This window comes from Triticum aestivum, chromosome 4D, assembly GCF_018294505.1.
Source record: "Triticum aestivum cultivar Chinese Spring chromosome 4D, IWGSC CS RefSeq v2.1, whole genome shotgun sequence".
Lineage (NCBI taxonomy): Eukaryota > Viridiplantae > Streptophyta > Magnoliopsida > Poales > Poaceae > Triticum > Triticum aestivum.
In genome coordinates this window covers 452,771,010-452,788,950 of record NC_057805.1, presented here as the reverse complement: position 1 = coordinate 452,788,950, position 17,941 = coordinate 452,771,010, and the positions used below count along the sequence as shown (strand labels likewise).

The window sequence follows — 17,941 nt, the reverse complement described above, 5'->3', positions numbered from 1 at the left end:
TCCGCGTGTGCTTGGCGAAGCCCTACCGGAGAACTGTCACTCCACCACCACCACGCTGTCGTGCTGCTGTTGGAACCTTCTTCCTCAACCTCTCCCTCCTCCTTGCTGGATCAAGGCGTGGGAGACGTCACCGCTCTGTACGTGTGTTGAACGCGGAGGTGACGTCCGTTCGGCGCTTGGATCATCAGTGATTGGGATCACGACGAGTACGACTCCATCAACCCCATTCTCTTGAACGCTTCCGTTCGCGATCTACAAGGGTATGTAGATGCACTCCTCCCCTCTCGTTGCTAGTAAACTCCATAGATTGATCTTGGTGATGCATAGAAAATTTTGAATTATTGCTACGTAACCCAACAGTGGCATCATGAGCTAGGTCTATGCGTAGATTCTATGCACGAGTAGAACACAAAGTAGTTGTGGGCGATGATTTGTTCAATTTTCTTGCCGTTACTAGTCTTATCTTGATTCGGCGGCATCGTGGGATGAAGCGGCCCGGACCGACCTTACACGTACTCTTACGTGAGACAGGTTCCACCGACTGACATGCACTTGATGCATAAGGTGGCTAGCGGGTGTCTGTCTCTCCCACTTTAGTCGGATCGGATTCGATGAAGAGGGTCCTTATGAAGGGTAAATAGCAATTGGCATATCACTGTTGTGGCTTTTGCGTAGGTAAGAAACGTTCTTGCTAGAAACCCATAGCAGCCACGTAAAACATGCAACAACAATTAGAGGACGTCTAACTTGTTTTTGCAGGGTATGCTATGTGATGTGATATGGCCAAAAGGATGTAATGAATTATATATATGTGATGTATGAGATTGATCATGTTCTTGTAATAGGAATCACAACTTGCATGTCGATGAGTATGACAACCGGCAGGAGCCATAGGAGTTGTCTTAATTTATTGTATGACCTGCGTGTTAATGAAAAACGCCATGTAATTACTTTACTTTATTGCTAACCGTTAGCCATAGTAGTAGAAGTAATAGTTGGCGAGACAACTTCATGAAGACACAATGATGGAGATCATGATGATGGAGATCATGGTGTCATGCCGGTGACGAAGGTGATCATGCCGCGCCTCGAAGATGGAGATCAAAAGGCGGAAGATGATACTGGCCATATCATGTCACTTTATGATTTGCATGTGATGTTTTCATGTTTACATCTTATTTGCTTAGAACGACGGTAGCATCAATAAGATGATCCCTCACTAAAATTTCAAGAGATGTGTTCCCCCTAACTGTGCACCGTTGCAAAGGTTCGTTGTTTCGAAGCACCACGTGATGATCGGGTGTGATAGATTTAACGTTCGCATACAACGGGTGTAAGCCAGATTTACACATGCGAAACACTTAGGTTGACTTGACGAGCCTAGCATGTACAGACATGGCCTCGGAACACAAGAGACCGAAAGGTCGAACATGAGTCGTATAGTAGATACGATCAACATGGAGATGTTCACCGTTGATGACTAGTCCGTCTCACGTGATTATCGGACACGGTCTAGTCGATTCGGATCATGTATCACTTAGATGACTAGAGGGATGTCTATCTAAGTGGGAGTTCATTAAATAATTAGATGAACTTAATTGTCATGAACATAGTCAAAAGGTCTTTGCAAATTATGTCATAGCTTACGCTTTAGTTCTACTGTTTAAGATATGTTCCTAGAGAAAATTTATTTGAAAGTTGACAGTAGCAATTATGCGGACTGGGTCCGTATACTAGGGATTCTCCTCATTGCTGCACAGAAGGCTTATGTCCTTAATGCACCGCTCGGTGTGTGAACCTCAAGCGTCGTCTGTAGATGTTGCGAACATCTGACATACACGTTTTGATGACTACGTGATAGTTCAGTGCGTAATGCTAACGGTTTAGAATTGAGGCGCCAAAGACATTTTTGAAACGTCGTAGAACATATGAGATGTTCCAAAGACTGATATTGGGATTTTAGACTAGTGCCCACGTCAAGAGGTATGAGACCTCCGACAAGTTTCTTAAGCCTGCAAACTAAGGGAGAAAAGCTCAATCATTGGTGCTCAGGTTGTCTGAGTACTACAATCGCTTGAATCGAGTGGGAGTTAATCTTCCAGATGAGATAGTGATGGTTCTCCATAGTCACTGCCACCAAGCTATTAGAGCTTCGTGATGAACTATAACATATCAGGGATAGACATGATGATCCTTGAGCAACTCGCGATGCTTGACACCGTGAAAGTAGAAATCAAGTAGGAGCATCAATTGTTGATGGTTAGTAGAACCACTAGTTTCAAGAAGGGCAAGGGAAAGAAGGGATACTTCATGAAACGGCAAATCAGTTGCTGCTCTAGTGAAGAAACCCAAGGTTCAACCCAAACCCGAGACTAAGTGCTTCTGTAATGAGGGGAACGGTCACTGAAGCAGAACTACCCTAGATACTTGGTAGATGAGAAGGCAGGCAAGGTCGACATAAGTATATTGGATATACATTATACTAATGTGTACTTTACTAGTACTCCTAGTAGCACCAGGGTATTAGATATCGGTTCGGTTGCCAAGTGTTGGTAACTCGAAATAAAAGGCTACGGAATAAACGGAGACTAGCTAAAGGTGAGATGACGATATGTGTTGGAAGTGTTTCCAAGGTTGATGTGATCAAACATCGCACGCTCCCTCTACCATCGAGATTGGTGTTAAACCTAAATAATTGTTATTTGGTGTTTGCGTTGAGCATAGACATGATTGGATTATGTTTATCGCAATACGGTAATTCATTTAAGGAGAATAATGGTTACTCTGTTTATTTGAGTAACACCTTCAATGGTCTTGCACCTAAAATGAATGGCTTATTGAATCTCGATCGTAGTGATACACATGTTCATGCCAAAAGATATAAGATAGCACCACATACTTGTGGCACTGCCACTTGAGTCATATTGGTATAAAACGCATGAAGAAGCTCCATGTTGATGGATCTTTGGAATCACTCGTTTTTGAAAAGATTGAGACATGCGAACCATGTCTATTAGTATATATGCATGAAGAAAGTCCATACAGATGGATCATTTGGACTCGCTTGATTTTGAATCACTTGAGACATGCAAATCATACCGCATGGGTAAGATGACTGAAAGGCCTCATTTTCAGTAAGATGAATCAAGAGAGCAACTTGTTGGAAGTAATACATTTGATGTGTGCAGTCCAATGAGTGCTGAGGCACGCAGTGGATATCGTTATGTTCTTACTTCACAGATGATTTGAGTAGATGCTAAGAATATTTACTTGATGAAACACAAGTCTGAGTTATTGAAAGGTTCAAGTAATTTCAGAGTGAAGTTGAAGATCGTCGTGACAAGAGGACAAAATGTCTGTGATATGATCATAGAGATGAATATCTGAGTTACGAGTTTGGCACACAATTAAGACATTGTGGAAATTGTTTCACAACTAATACCGCCTGGAACACCATAGTGTGATGGTGTGTCCGAACATCATAACTGCACCCTATTGGATATGGTGCATACCATGATGTCTCTTATCGAATTACCACTATCGTTTATGGGTTAGGCATTAGAGACAACCGCATTCACTTTAAATAGGGCACCAGGCAATTCCGTTGATACGACACCGTATGAACTATGGTTTAGAGAAACCTAAGCTGTCATTTCTTGAAAGTTTGGGGCTGCGACGCTTATGTGAATAAGTTTCAGGCTGATAAGCTCGAACCCAAAGCGGATAAATGCATCTTCATAGAATACCCAAAACAGTTGGGTATACCTCCTATTTCAGATCCGGAAGCAAAAGTGATTGTTTCTAGAAACGGGTCCTTTCTCGAGGAAAAGTTTCTCTCGAAAGAATTGAGTGGGAGGATGGTGGAGACTTGATGAGGTTATTGAACCGTCACTTCAACTAGTGTGCAGCAGGGCACAGGAAGTTGTTCCTGTGGCACCTACACCAACTGAAGTGGAAGCTTATGATAGTGATCATGAAACTTCGGATCAAGTCACTACCAAACCTCGTAGGTCGACAAGGATGCGTACTACTTCAGAGTGGTACGTAATGCTGTCTTGGAAGTCATGTTGCTAGACAACAATGAACCTACGAGCTATGGAGAAGCGATGGTGGGACCAGATTCCGACGAATGGCTCGAGGCCATAAAATCCGAGAGAGGATCCATGTATAAAAACAAAGTATAGACTTTGGAAGAACTACTTGATGGTCGTAAGGCTGTTGGGTGCAGATGGATTTTAAAAGGAAGACGGACAATGATGGTAAGTGTCACCATTAAGAAAGCTCGACTTGTCGTTGAGATGTTTTCCGACAAGTTCAAGGAGTTGACTACGATGAGATTTTTTCACTCGTAGCGATGCTAAGAGTCTGTTGGAATTATATTAGCAGTTACTGCATTATTTATAAAATCTTGCAGATAGGATGTCAAAAACCATTGTTTCCTCGACGATTTTCTTGAGGAAAGGTTGTATGTGATACAACCAGAAGGTTTTGTCAATCCTGAAAGATGCTAACAAGTATGCAAAGCTCCAGCAATCCTTCTAAGGACTGGAGTGAGCATCTCGGAGTTGGAATGTATGCTTTGATGAGATGATCAAAGATTTTGGGTTTATACAAAGTTTAAGAGAAACTTGTATTTCCAAAGAAGTGAGTGGGAGCACTATAGAATTTTTGATGAGTATATGTTGTTAACATATTGTTGATCAGAAATGATGTAGAATTTCTGGAAAGCATCCAGGGTTATTTGAAAAGTGTTTTTCAATGGAAAACCTGGATTAAGCTACTTGAACATTGAGCATCAAGATCTATAAGGATAGATAAAAAACGCTTAATAGTACTTTCAAATGAATACATACTGTGACAAGATTTTGAAGGAGTTCAAAATAGATCAGCAAAGAAGGAGTTCTTGGCTGTGTTACAAGGTGTGAGTATTGAGTAAGACTCAAGACCTGACCACGGCAGAAGAGAGAGAAAGGACGAAGGTCATCCCCTATGCTTTAGACGTAGGCTCTACAGTATGCTATGTTGTGTACCGCACCTGAAGTGTGCCTTGCCATGAGTTAGTCAAGGGGTACAATAGTGATCCGGGAATGGATCACATGACAGCGGTCGAACTTATCCTAAGTATCTAGTGGACTAAGAAATTTTCTCGATTATGGAGGTGGTAAAAGAGTCCGTCGTAAAGGGTTACGTTGATGCAAACTTTGACACTAATCCGGATGACTCTGAGTAGTAAACCGGATTCGTATAGTAGAGCAGTTATTTGGAATAGCTCCAAGTAGCGCGTGGTAGCTGCATCTACAAGATGACATAGAGATTTGTAAAGCACACACGGATCTGGAAGGTTCAGACCCGTTGACTAAAAACCACTCTCACAAGCGAGATATGAACAAACCCCATGGGTGTTGGATTCATTACAATCACATAGTGATGTGAACTAGATTATTGACTCTAGTGCAAGTGGGAGACTATTGGAAATATGCCCTAGAGGCAATAATAAAATGGTTATTATTGTATTTCCTTGTTCATGATAGTTGTCTATTGTTCATGCTATAATTATATTAACTGGAAACCATAATACATGTGTGAATACATAGACCACAACATGTTCCTAGTAAGCCTCTAGTTGACTAGCTCGTTGATCAATAGATGGTTATGGTTTCCTGACCATGGATATTGGATGTCATTGATAACGGGATCACATCATTAGGAGAATGATGTGATGGACAAGACCCAAACCTAAGCATAGCACAAGATCGTGTAGTTCGTTTGCTAAGAGCTTTTCTAATGTCAAGTATCATTTCCTTAGACCATGAGATTGTGCAACTCCTGGATACCGTAGGAATGCTTTGGGTGTACCAAACGTCACAACGTAACTGGGTGACTATAAAGGTGCACTACAGGTATCTCCGAAAGTGTCTGTTGGGTTGGCACGAATCGAGACTGGGATTTGTCACTCCGTATGACGGAGAGGTATCTCTGGGCCCACTCGGTATTGCATCATCATAATGAGCTCAATGTGACTAAGTAGTTAGTCACGGGATCATGCATTACGGAACGAGTAAAGTGACTTGTCGGTAACGAGATTGAACGAGGTATTGGGATACCGACGATCGAATCTCGGGCAAGTAAAGTACCGATTGACAAAGGGAATTGTATACGGGATTGCTTGAATCCTCGACATCGTGGTTCATCCGATGAGATCATCGTGGAACATGTGGGAGCCAACATGGGTATCCAGATCCCGCTGTTGGTTATTGGCTAGAGAGGTGTCTCGGTCATGTCTGCATGATTCCCGAACCCGTAGGGTCTACACACTTAGGGTTCGATGACGCTAGGGTTATAAGAAAGGTTTGTATGTGATTACCAAATGTTGTTCGGAGTCCCGGATGAGATCCCGGACGTCACGAGGAGTTCCGGAATGGTCCGGAGGTAAAGATTTATATATGGGAAATCATCATACGGTCACCGGAAGTGTTCGGGGGTATGCCGGTATTGTGCCGGGACCACCGAAGGGGTTCCGGGGGTCCACCGGGAGGGTCCACCTGCCCCGGAGGGCCTTATGGGCTACAGGTGGAAGGGAACCAGCCCTAAGTGGGCTGGGCGCCAAACCCCCCTAGGGCCCATGCGCCTAGGGTTTGGGGGAACCCTAAAAGGGGGCGCCCCCCCTTGCTTGGGGGGCAAGCCACCTCCCCCTGGCCGCCGCCCCTCCCACCAGATGGGATCTGAGGGGCCCGACCCCCTCTCCCTTGGCCCTATATATAGTGGAGGGGTGGGAGGGCAGCCACACCTTTCCCAAGGCGCAGCCCCTCCCCTCCCCAACACCTCTCCTCCTCCGCGTGTGCTTCGCGAATCCCTGCCGGAGAACTGTCACTCCACCACCACCACGCCGTCGTGCTGCTGTTGGAACCTTCTTCCTCAACCTCTCCCTCCTCCTTGCTGGATCAAGGCATGGGAGACGTCACCGCTTTGTACGTGTGTTGAACGCGGAGGTGCCGTCCGTTCGGCGCTTGGATCATCGGTGATTTGGATCACGACGAGTACGACTCCATCAACCCCGTTCTCTTGAACGCTTCCGCTCGCGATCTACAAGGGTATGTAGATGCACTCCTCCCCTCTCGTTGCTAGTAAACTCCATAGATTGATCTTGGTGATGCGTAGAAATTTTTTAATTATTGCTACGTAACCCAACAAGATGTCCTATCTTATTGCATCGCTCGCAGAAGGATTGAGGACAACGTGCAGGAGGATGTTCAGGGGACTTGCAAATAGGGCATGGATCAAGGTTTTTGGAAGGAGGCACCTGTTTCTGCTTTCCCTGAGGTCTCTGCTGTGGTGTAGGAGCATGCTGCCCCGCACTGGCACCTCCCGAGTCCGAGGACGCCTGGTTCTTCTACACCCAGACTCCTCCCTCCTGGATCTCATGCTGCTTCTGCTTCGCCGCCTCATCCCATCTGGACGTGCCTCCTGACGCCGAATCGGCGTTGGATGACTTAGAGTTGGTGCGGTCGCTATCCACGCCGCGCTTCCACGAGAACTTGTTCTGCTCCCCTCCACGGCCAGGGCCGCTGCCACGGCCGGGGCCGGGGTTCCGGCCCATCTCCGACCCGCACGATCTGCGCCGGCCCCGTCGTGCCACTCCCCGCGGTAGCTGCGTCCACCTTCCGCCGCCATGGAAGAAGAGGCCGCTACGGCAACGAACGACCGAGTATCCCCAGCGAATCCATGAGGGCCAGGCGGAGGGTCTCCCGACGTAGGACGAGAACGCCGTCGTGGAAGGTCAGCGTGCGTGCCATGAGATAGGCGGCGAAGGAGACTCGCCATCGCACGTCCGTGTCGCTGCTCGTGACCCTGCTTGACTCGCACGCCATCTCGTGATAGTTTTGTTATTTGCTTCGAACTAAAAAACAACTATTTTTCCTTAATTTAGGCCGAGAACTATCCCCGTGAAGTTCTAGGATCCGCTTAAGTGCAAAAGAAACAAAAAAAAATCTTGAAGGGCAAGAGTGACCAAAAAACAAATAATGATTTGACGACTTCGGGTATTAACTAGGCAATTATTTCTAAGTCACCAACTTCTTGCATTTACATTCGCACACATCAGTATGTTCCACAGGAATTTAGTATTCTTCTTGAGTGGAATAAATTTTAGTAAGATCCAAGAATTATCTTCATTTTTTACCACTTATAGTTTTGGTTTTTTATTTTATTTAGAATCAGTTTTGTTTTTTAGTAGAAAACCATTTCTTGGACCCCATTCGCAAGATGCAACAGCCCAGCAGCCCAGCCCATTCCGATCAGCCACACGAGTCCATCAAGGGAAGGCACCGTCCTCTCTCTCTCCCAAAGACCCAAACGAAGAAGAAGAAAAGGGGGGAAACTGCACGCGGCGGCGGCATCCACCGCCGAATGCACCCCCAAAACCAAATCCCTCCACCAAAACCCCAATCCCCATCTCCATCCCCATCCCCATGGCGACCGGGTCGCGTGCGCCGCGACGCCGCCGCCCCCGCTCGCCGCTGACGCTGATCGACGACCTCGTGCGCGAGATCTTCCTGCGCGTACCCGTGGACGACCCCGTGACCCTCGTCCGCGGCGCCGCCGGCTGCAGGAGCTGGCGCAGCATGCTGTCCGCCCCCAACTTCGCCCGCGACTACCGCAAGGCCCGCAGTGCGGCGCCCGTGCTGGGCTTCCTCCACAACACCACCAGCGAACCGGAGGATCGCTTCGCCTCCTCACACTTCGTCTCCACCGCGGCCTTCCGCTTCCGCCCGCCGGCGTACGAGGACCTCTCGCGCTGGGACGTCCTCGACTCCCGCCATGGCCTCGCCCTCCTCCACGCCCCCAAGAGCAAGAGGAACAAGGGCTTCGTTGTCTGCGACCTCGTCACCAGCCAGCGGTGGAAATTCGGCGACCCCGAGTGCTACAACGTCATGTGGTGGCCGCACGGCGATCACATGGACAAGCGCATACGCTGTAGTGCCACGGTGCTCTGCGCCAAGGCCCAATGTGACCAGCTCGACTGCCATGGCGATGGCGGCCCTTTCCGCGTCGCCTTGGTGGGCACCGACTATAGAAACTTGAGATCCCACGCCACCGTCTACTCATCAGAGACTCGTGAGTGGAGGGACACCATCTCTGTTCACAACCTGGATTTCGTCAATGGCAGGGGGAACAGTGCTGTTGTGGGAAATAAGGTCTATGTCCAATGTGTAGAGAGTGACAAAGTCGTGGAGTACAACACGCATGAGCAAAAACTATCTCTGATCACCCTGCCATTCGAGGACCAGGAGGGGATCGACGAGAGCATTGACCTCATGGGGGTGGACGACGGCAGTCTGCTGTTTGCATCCGTGCTGAAGGCTAAACTCTGCCTATGGACTATGGAGGCTGGTCCCGGCGGAGCTGCGGGGTGGGCGCGGCGCTGGGCCATCGAGCTCAAACCATCGCTCCCTGCTCGTTTCCTCACAGACAGGGCAAATACGCTGGTTGGCTTTGCTGAAGGTGTTGGTGTCATCTTCCTGAGTACAAGGGCGGGGCTGTACGCAATTGAGCTCAATTCAGGCAAAGGCAACAAGGTTCACAAAGGGTTCTTCGATAAGGTCATACCCTACAGGAGCTTCTGCACTAGAGGTACATATTACTAGCCTTGTACTGTTTTTTCCAACATGTACATTTAGTCATGAATACTGATCACATCATTGGCTACTATTATAGTGGTTGATGGTTTTGCTTGTAGCTTAGATTGTTGGATAATTTTAGTTCGGGGGTTCCCGATGCGCTATATGATTCCTGAATGTCGATGAGTATGTACAGTTTTTCTTTCTTTCTGTTTTTTGTACATGACTAGATAGATATCTGTATGCAGGGCTGCTCGTTTTTTCCAGTTTCTTGGTGATTTGTAGAGATGTAGGAATCCATCCTTCGTGCTGTTATACTATTCAGGCGTTGAGGCGTGCTGCAAACCTGGCTGATTGTAGGCAACCATGAATTTGTGTTGATACAGGCCAGAGAAAAAGATACAGTAGTTGTGTGGTATTGGTGTTAGGCAGATTAACTAGGGAGCTGACCAAAGAATTCCATGGTGAGTGTATAGTTGGTGATTTATGCATTGTTCGTTGGCTGCTCCAGTATATATGTTGCACTGATTAGGCCTTATGAGTTGAAAGATTTGCCGATCAGGCCCTAAGATTGCCAAAAGCAGTTTGCAAAGCACTTAAGTGATCGGAGCTTTGCTGTGAGCCAAGTGACTTCGGGCATCCAAAGCTCCCTGTGGTGTTTTTGATAGGATAACGTAATCCCAGGTCTGCACTAGGCACTTTCCTATGAGTCTGCCCAAATGAAATAGGCGATTTATTTATTGTGTACGTCCAACAGGTCCATCTTCAGTTTTATTTTGGATGCTTGTAGCTGAACCTTAGTTTCTGTCAATAGAAATCGGAGAGAAAACTCTCTTTCATATTACAAATAAAATAAAAGAACCTCAAACAGATCCAGATCGAATCGTGTTGTGATGTGGATGCTTCCTGCTATTGGTTGGTTGATTTGGACAAGTAGGAATGAAATGATTCTAAGGGGCAAAGTGTGCTCCTCTCCTACTTATCATATAGTCTGATGAATCTTTGTCTCTTATGATGCAGCAATAGGGGGGCTGGCCGACCTCGCACGCGCAGTTAGCCGGCGTACAGGAGCTTCTGTACTAGAGGTACATACTAGCCTTGTACTGTTTTTCAAACATGTACATTTAGTCATGAACACTAATAACATCATTGGCTACTATTATAGTGCTTGATGCTTTTGTAGCTTAGATTGTTGGATAATTTTAGTTGGAGAGTTCCCGATGTGGTATGGGATTGCTGAATGTCGATGAGTATGTACAGTTTTTCTTTCGTTCTGTTTTTTCTGCATAACTAGATATATATCTGTATGCATATCTGCTAGTTTTTCCAGTTTCTGGTTGATTTTTAGAGATGTGGGAACGAATCCTTTGTGCTGTTATACTATTCAGGTGTTGAGGAGTTCTGCTGACCTGGGTGATTGTAGGCAACCATGAATTTGTGTTGATACAGATCAGAGAAAAAGATACAGTATTTGTGTGGTATTGGGGTTAGGCAGATTAACTAGGGAGCTGACCAAAGAATTCCATGGTGAGTGTATAGTTGGTGATTTATGCATCGTTGGCTGCTCTAGTATATATATTGCACTGATTAGGTCTTATGAGTTGAAAGATTTGCCGATCCGGCCCTAAGATTGCCAGAAGCAGTTTGCAAAGCAATTCAGTGACCAGAGCTTTGCTGTGAGCCTCGGGCACCCAAACCTCCTTGTGGTATTTTGGATAGGATACCTAATCCCAGGTCTGCACTAGGCACTTTCCTGTGAGTCTGCCCAAATGAAAGAGACGATTTCATTATTGTGTACCTCCAACAGGTCCATCTTCAGTTTATTTTGGATGCTTGTAGCTGAACCTTAGTTTCTGTTAATAGAAATCAGAGAGGAAACTCTCTTTCATACAAATAAAATAAGAGAAAAGTATACTTTTCGTCCCTCAACTTTTGACGGAGTCTAGATTTGGTCCCTCATCTTCGAAACCGGACAACTTGCACCCCCAACTACTAAAACCAGACAAAATTTATCCCTGGTCTCGGTTTTGAGTGGTTTTGGTGCTGGCTCACCCCGGTTTTGACCGATGCTGACTTAAATACATGTATATCTTTCAAATATGTGAATCTTTTGAAATTCATGTACTTTTTCCAAATCTCGGTACTTTTTCACGTTTGCGTAAAAATTTCAAATTCACATACCTTTTTGAAATCCGCACTATTTTCAAATCCACGTACTTTTTCAAGTTCACATAATTTTCCAAATTCGCATACTTTTTTCTAGTTCGCATATTTTTCTCAAATCCGCGTACTTTTTTCATGTTCGTGTACTGCTTTCAAATCCGTGTACTTTTTCAAATTCATGAACTTTTATAGAAAGTACGCGGATTTGAAAAAAAAACACTTGAACTTGAAAATGGTATGCAGACCTAAATAAAATAAACTGATTTGAAGAAAGTACGCGAATTTGAGTCAAAACACGGTCAAAACCGGCAAAAGTCAGCACCAAAACCGGTCAAAATCGTGTTCAGGGACGAACCTTGTCCGGTTTTAGTAGTTCAGGGTGCAAGTTGTCCGGTTTCGTAGTTGAGGGAGCAAATCTAGACTATGCCAAGAGTTGAGGGACGAAAAGTATACTTTTCTCATAAAATAACGTCAAACAGATCCAGATCGAATCGTGTTGTGATGTGGATTCTTCCTGCTATTGCTTGGTTGATTTGGACAAGTAAAAATGAAATGATTCTGTGGGGCAAAGTGTGCTCCTCTCTTACTTATCATATAATCTGATGAATCTTTTGTCGCTTATGATGCAGCAATAGGGTGGTTGCCCGGCCTCTGATGAAGCTTCACGCGCAGTTGTTGGTGCTAGAAGGATATAACTAAATGGCGTCAGGACCTGGGTTTACTGTTTGCTGCCCAGGAAGAATTTGAAGTGAACTTGAGCCTCATTTGCTGTTGGTTGTGTTGAACAGTTTGGTTAGGGTGGATGCGCTTTTGTTCCATTTCTGCTTGTGCGAAAAACTTGAGTCCTTTCGTCCGAGTTGGGTGGAACGCAAACTGACTATGAGGAGAAATTTTGGTGATCCGCTGACGGTTTTGTGGCATGAATTGTTGCAAATTTCTTCTTCCCTATCTCTGGCTGATAGAGATGATATTATTGCCTTGAAAATGCACTATTCTGGGATTTACGGTGTACAATCTCTCTATGCATGCAGTAAGAAATTTCAGGTGGGTCTCAGTTTTACATACCTGCTTGTGCCAAACTAGAATTTCCACCAGGGTCACGATGTTTCTGTGGCCTCTTTTCTTGAGTCATAAACTTACAGTAGACTTCTCACTAGGGCCAATGTGGCTAAGAGCCAGACATCATTAGTCGATCAACATGCCTTTTTGTCTATTTCTAACTTGTTCTTTGATTGCCCTGTGGTGGTGGCCTGAACTTTCAGATTTTGTTCAGATCGAGGTAAGAACAGATTATGAACGCGTTGCTAGCATGCTTTGTGCTGCTGTTTTGTGGCATTCTCTGGCAACATCGTTGTGATCTTCACCTTGGTAAGACAATCTGGTCTTGTTTTCATATTAGCAACCCCAACGATCAGACAACTAGCAGAGCTACATACAACGTCTAGTGACATATGAAAATGGGAAGAACTCAAATTCATGCGTATTTGGAAATCACATGCTGCTATCTAAGCAAAGTGCAAAGGCAAAAGCATTCTTAGCTCGTTTTCATTTTTTTGTAAAAAGAGATTAGCTCATACGTACATGTCATGGTGTGCTGACTTGACAAACATATATGCCTAACCTTTGAATGGTCAATGTATGTCGATTTCTAGTTTATCGAGAATTTACCATTTCTTAGTGGATTTACCATTTATAGCTTTTTTAATCAATTTATCATTTCCAGTTTTTTGTTTGTTTGAGCAGATACCATTTCCTGGATCCCATTTGAAAGACGCAACAACCCAGCAGCCCAGCCCAGCCCATTCCCGTACGCGATCAGCCACAGCCCACACGAGTCCATCATCTCTCCCAACAGAAGAAGAAGGGGAAAAGGGGGGAAAACTCCACGCCGCGGCAGCTTCCACCGCCGAATGCGCCCCCAAATCCAAATCCCTCCTCCGCCAACCCCCAAATCCCCATGGCGACCAGGCCGCCTCCGCCGCAGCGCCGCCCCAGCTCGCCGGGGGCGCTGATCGACGACCTGATGCGCGAGATCTTCCTGCGCGTACGCGGGGACGACCCCGCGAGCCTCGTCCGCGCCGCCGCCTGCTGCTGGAGCTGGCGCGGCATCATGTCCCATCCCGAATTCGCCCACGACTACCGCAAGTTCCACGGCGCGGCGCCCGTGCTGGGCTTCCTCTACAACAAGCACCACATGACAACCCACATCGATGTTCGCGGCGAGAGGCGTTGGTACTCCTCCCACTTCGTCTCCACCGCCATGCCGGGACCGCCGCAAGTGGCGAGTCCTCGACTCCCGCCACGGCCTCGCCCTCTTCGACACCCCTAAGAGGCACGAGGACTTCGTTGTCTACGACCTCCTCACCGGCGAGCACTGGGAAATTCACGCCGACCCCAAGTGCCACTACTTCATGTGGTGGCCCGACGACGACGACGACTTGCACGCGTGCCTACGCTGCAACGCCACACTGCTCTGCGCCAAGGACCGATGTGGCCACCTCGACTGCCATGGCGGTCCTTTCCGCATGGCCTTCGTCGGCTGCGACTATACAGGGAGGGCTGCCCACGCCACCGTCTACTCATCAGAGACTCGTGAGTGGACTGACGTGACCTCCGTTGAGCACGAGCATTACATCCACTACACGGCGCACAGTGCTGTAGTGGGAGATAAGGTCTATGTCCCCTGTATGGAGAGTGACAGTCTCATCGTGTACAACATGGGCAAGCGAGAACTATCTGTGATCGATCCGCCATTTGTGGTCCAGGCCATTACTCTCATGGGGGCGGAGGACGGCATGCCGCTCTTTGCGTCCGTGGTGAAGCCTAGACTCTTACTGTGGTCATTGGAGGCTGGTCCCAGCGGAGCTGCGAGATGGACGCGACACAGGGTCATCGAGCTCAAATCATTGCTCCCCACTACTGTCCTCTTGGACAACTCCGGCGTAACGCCGGTTGGTTTTGCTGAAGGTGTTGGTGTCATCTTCCTGAGTACAAAGGCTGGGTTGTACACAATTGAGCTCAGTTCACGCCGAAGCAAGAAGGTGCACGGAAGGCAAAGCATGGAAAAGGTCATTCCCTACATGAGTTTCTACACTGGAGGTATACAGAGAAACCACTTCTACTGTTTTTCAGACATGCACTTGAAGTTATGAACACTAAGCACACCATTGACTACTACGTATTTCAGTGTGCTTGTGCTTCTAGCTTAGATTGTTGAATACGTCGCGAGTATGTTGCTTTTCTTGTTCTCATTTTTCTGCATAAGTAGATAATTACTGTATGCAGGTCTGCTCGCTTTGCTTGGTTTTCTGTTTGATAGCCATTATGTTCCTACGGCTACATCATGAATTAATCATCAACGGGCAAGGCATGTTGGCCATCTCTAGTTCATTCTTTTCCTATTCTAGTGGCGCGCAATTACGAGAACATATCCAGTATTTTCTGTGTGTTCTCTTGTGACAAATCACAATATAGATAGACCATGTATATGTCATGCTGTAAAATTCAGGATTCAAATTTAACCCATAGCTAGAGAAACAAAGAAAGACATACTCGGTTTTGACAGCAATAGTTGGCAGCTGGATTGTCTGTTTCCCCCTGGGTGTCAACAGTTTTGGATGTCATTGCATTTGTAATTTCCTACAAACAGTTTTCACTGGAAGAAAGTTTTGTATACAATGATGGAATGAGTATTACCACGAATTCTATAGATGATTGAACATTTAAGCCGTGCCTATGTGTTAGTAGATATGAATGAGACAGGGATTTGCAGGCTAGAACGTAGAGGCAAAATTAACAGACTTGGCTTTACGAAATTGTCCAGCCATGATCTAACAAACAAATTACGTTGAAGTCTATATATTCATTCATACTTCTGCGTTGAGTCATGCCACGGGCCTGGCTGATTGCAGATAGCCATGAGCAGGACCCTGGCCATGAGATTTTTATTGTCATGCTTCTTTTGGTGTTGATACAAACTAGAGGGAAAGTAGACATAAGTAGGCTCCTCTCTACTCATGATATCATCTTATGAAGCCTTGTCTCTTGTGCAGAATGGGGGCCGTTGCTGGCCTCTGATGAAGCTTCACCCGCAGTTGGTGGTGGTACAACGATATAACCAAATTGCATCAGGGCGATGGGATCTGTCTACTTTTGCTGCCCAGAAGCTTTTTGAAATGAACTTCGGTGTCTTCTCTTGCTGGTTGTGTTGGACAGTTTGGTTAGGTTTCATGCGCTTTTGCTCTATTCTGTGCTTGGGCCAAAACTAAGTTGGTTTCTGGATGTGTGTATTGTGTTGGACAAAGAGTCATGTTGATAAAGGAACAGTCGAGGAACGGTTTATTTTCTCTCTTGAATTTGGTACTGTGGCCCGTATGTTCCTATGGCCATATCATGAATTAATCATTAACAAACAAGGCATGCCGGCCATCTGTATTTCATTCTCCATGGTGGTGTTCTAATTTCCCTATTCTAGTGGTGCACTTACACAAGAATTTATAATTTCTTTGTGTTTTCTGTTGACAAAATCACTGCTAGCTAGGTAGACCATGTATATGCCATGCTATAAAGTTCAGGATTCAAATTTAACCCATGGCTAGAGAAACAAAGAAAGGCATACTCGGTTTTGGTTGTAATATAGTTGGCAGCTGGGTTGCCTGTTTTCCCCTGGATCTCAACAGATTTGAATATCACTGGATTTGTAATTTCCTACAAAACAGTTTTCATTTGAAAAAAGGTTCTTTGTACAATGCAAGTGGAATGAGTATACTGTGAACTCTATAGATGATTGAACATTCAAGCCTTGCCTATGTATTAGATCTGAATGAGACAGGTATTTGTAGTTTAGATTGTAGATGCAAAATTAACAGACTCGGCTTTCCAAAATTCTGCAACTGTGATCTAACACATGAATTATGTCCAAGCCTACATATTCATTCATATACCTTTGGATACCACTGGGTTTGTTCGCCATTGATGCTTGCCTTTGCTTGGCATTGTTGAATAATAAATAATACGGTACTATATAATCGTATGCATTGATTCAATGCAAAGCCTGGGGGTTAATCCTCCTTTCCGAAAAAGAAAAAGAAATATGGAAAAAGGTTCTCTATGCAATTTAGGTGGACAGGGATTTACATGCTAGAATGTAGAGGCAAAATTAATAGACTTTGCTTTCCAAAATTCTGCAGACATGGTTTTGTTCACTAAGTATGCACTAGAGAGCATAAATTATTTTGAACTCTACATATTCATTCATATTTATGTGTTGCCAGGAGAGCATGCAGTTGTCACAACACAAATTAACAAGTCTCACACAGAGCACAACGCAAACAGTTTGTCAAAAGTGAAGAACAATCTTGTAATTATAGTGACGCTGGACTAACTGAACACTTTGATACAAGGCTACCATTTCTCTGTATCCAACAAAACCGACTGCTCCTCTGAAACCACGTCCAAAGTTCAATACTTCACATCATACTCACAAAAGGCTCCAAGCATTTCTCCACAGAAACTGGGACAGCATTCATGCAGCTCCAGAATTCATCTACATGGCATAATGGTCTAGCGTTAGTGCTTTAGTCCACTGCAGTAACAAGGATACAGTGACATCAAACATGACAAGCTACTGCAGTATAGAAGGATCATTGTTGTACAGGTTAATAAGATTAATGGCTATGTCATCGATCATAATGTTACCATTGTGAAAAGGCAGCAGGTTCTTCGTGATGTATGGATGGTCCCTCTCATTGCAGTGGCATCCTGTCCCCAGCGTGATCTAGATACAATCAGAAATGAGACTATGGTATTCCAGTTTCATAACATCATTGTTCTTGGTGCACATAAAGCCGTTGATACTTCATGTCCTAAACATAACTGTTAGTAAGAACGTATGTACAAAATTTGCTAATCACAAGAAAACTATCATACAATGCGCTACATGTTTAGATGCCTTGAGTGTAGAATGTTTAGCTGCCTCGAATTTAGATGCCTCGAGTGTAGAAGGTTATGCAAGGAGTGACTTGGAGAGCCATTTTTGCTCTGGTACCCTTGGTTTGACTTGAATTCATCTCAAACTTAAACAACCCGGTATTCCTTCAGAACTTTCCACTTCCTCCGCGCCGCCCCGCCCGTGGCAGCTCGGGGGTTCTAACCCTAGCCAG

At 45.5% G+C, this 17,941-nt stretch overlaps 1 protein-coding gene and 1 pseudogene across 1 annotated transcript; both read left to right on the top strand.

The window, feature by feature from the left end:
• The first annotated feature begins 8,331 nt into the window (after positions 1-8,331).
• On the top strand, positions 8,332-12,844 carry LOC123100283 (uncharacterized). The gene is made up of 3 exons (XM_044522228.1): positions 8,332-9,630; positions 10,638-10,702; positions 12,410-12,844. The coding sequence occupies exons 1-3, from the start codon at positions 8,469-8,471 to the stop codon at positions 12,413-12,415; spliced, it is 1,233 nt and encodes a 410-aa protein (XP_044378163.1). The 5' UTR covers positions 8,332-8,468; the 3' UTR covers positions 12,416-12,844.
• A 776-nt stretch (positions 12,845-13,620) lies between these two features.
• LOC123100282 (uncharacterized) lies at positions 13,621-16,462 on the top strand (annotated as a pseudogene).
• The last annotated feature ends 1,479 nt before the right edge of the window (positions 16,463-17,941 follow it).

What these genes read in the sequence shown, in the direction of transcription:
- LOC123100283 (XM_044522228.1), top strand. Translation starts at nt 8,469, where the DNA reads ATGGCGACCGGGTCGCGTGCGCCGCGACGCCGCCGCCCCCGCTCGCCG. An exon ending in CAGGAGCTTCTGCACTAGAG is followed by an intron (nt 9,631 to 10,637) that starts GTACATATTACT and finishes CTTATGATGCAG; the next exon opens with CAATAGGGGGGCTGGCCGAC.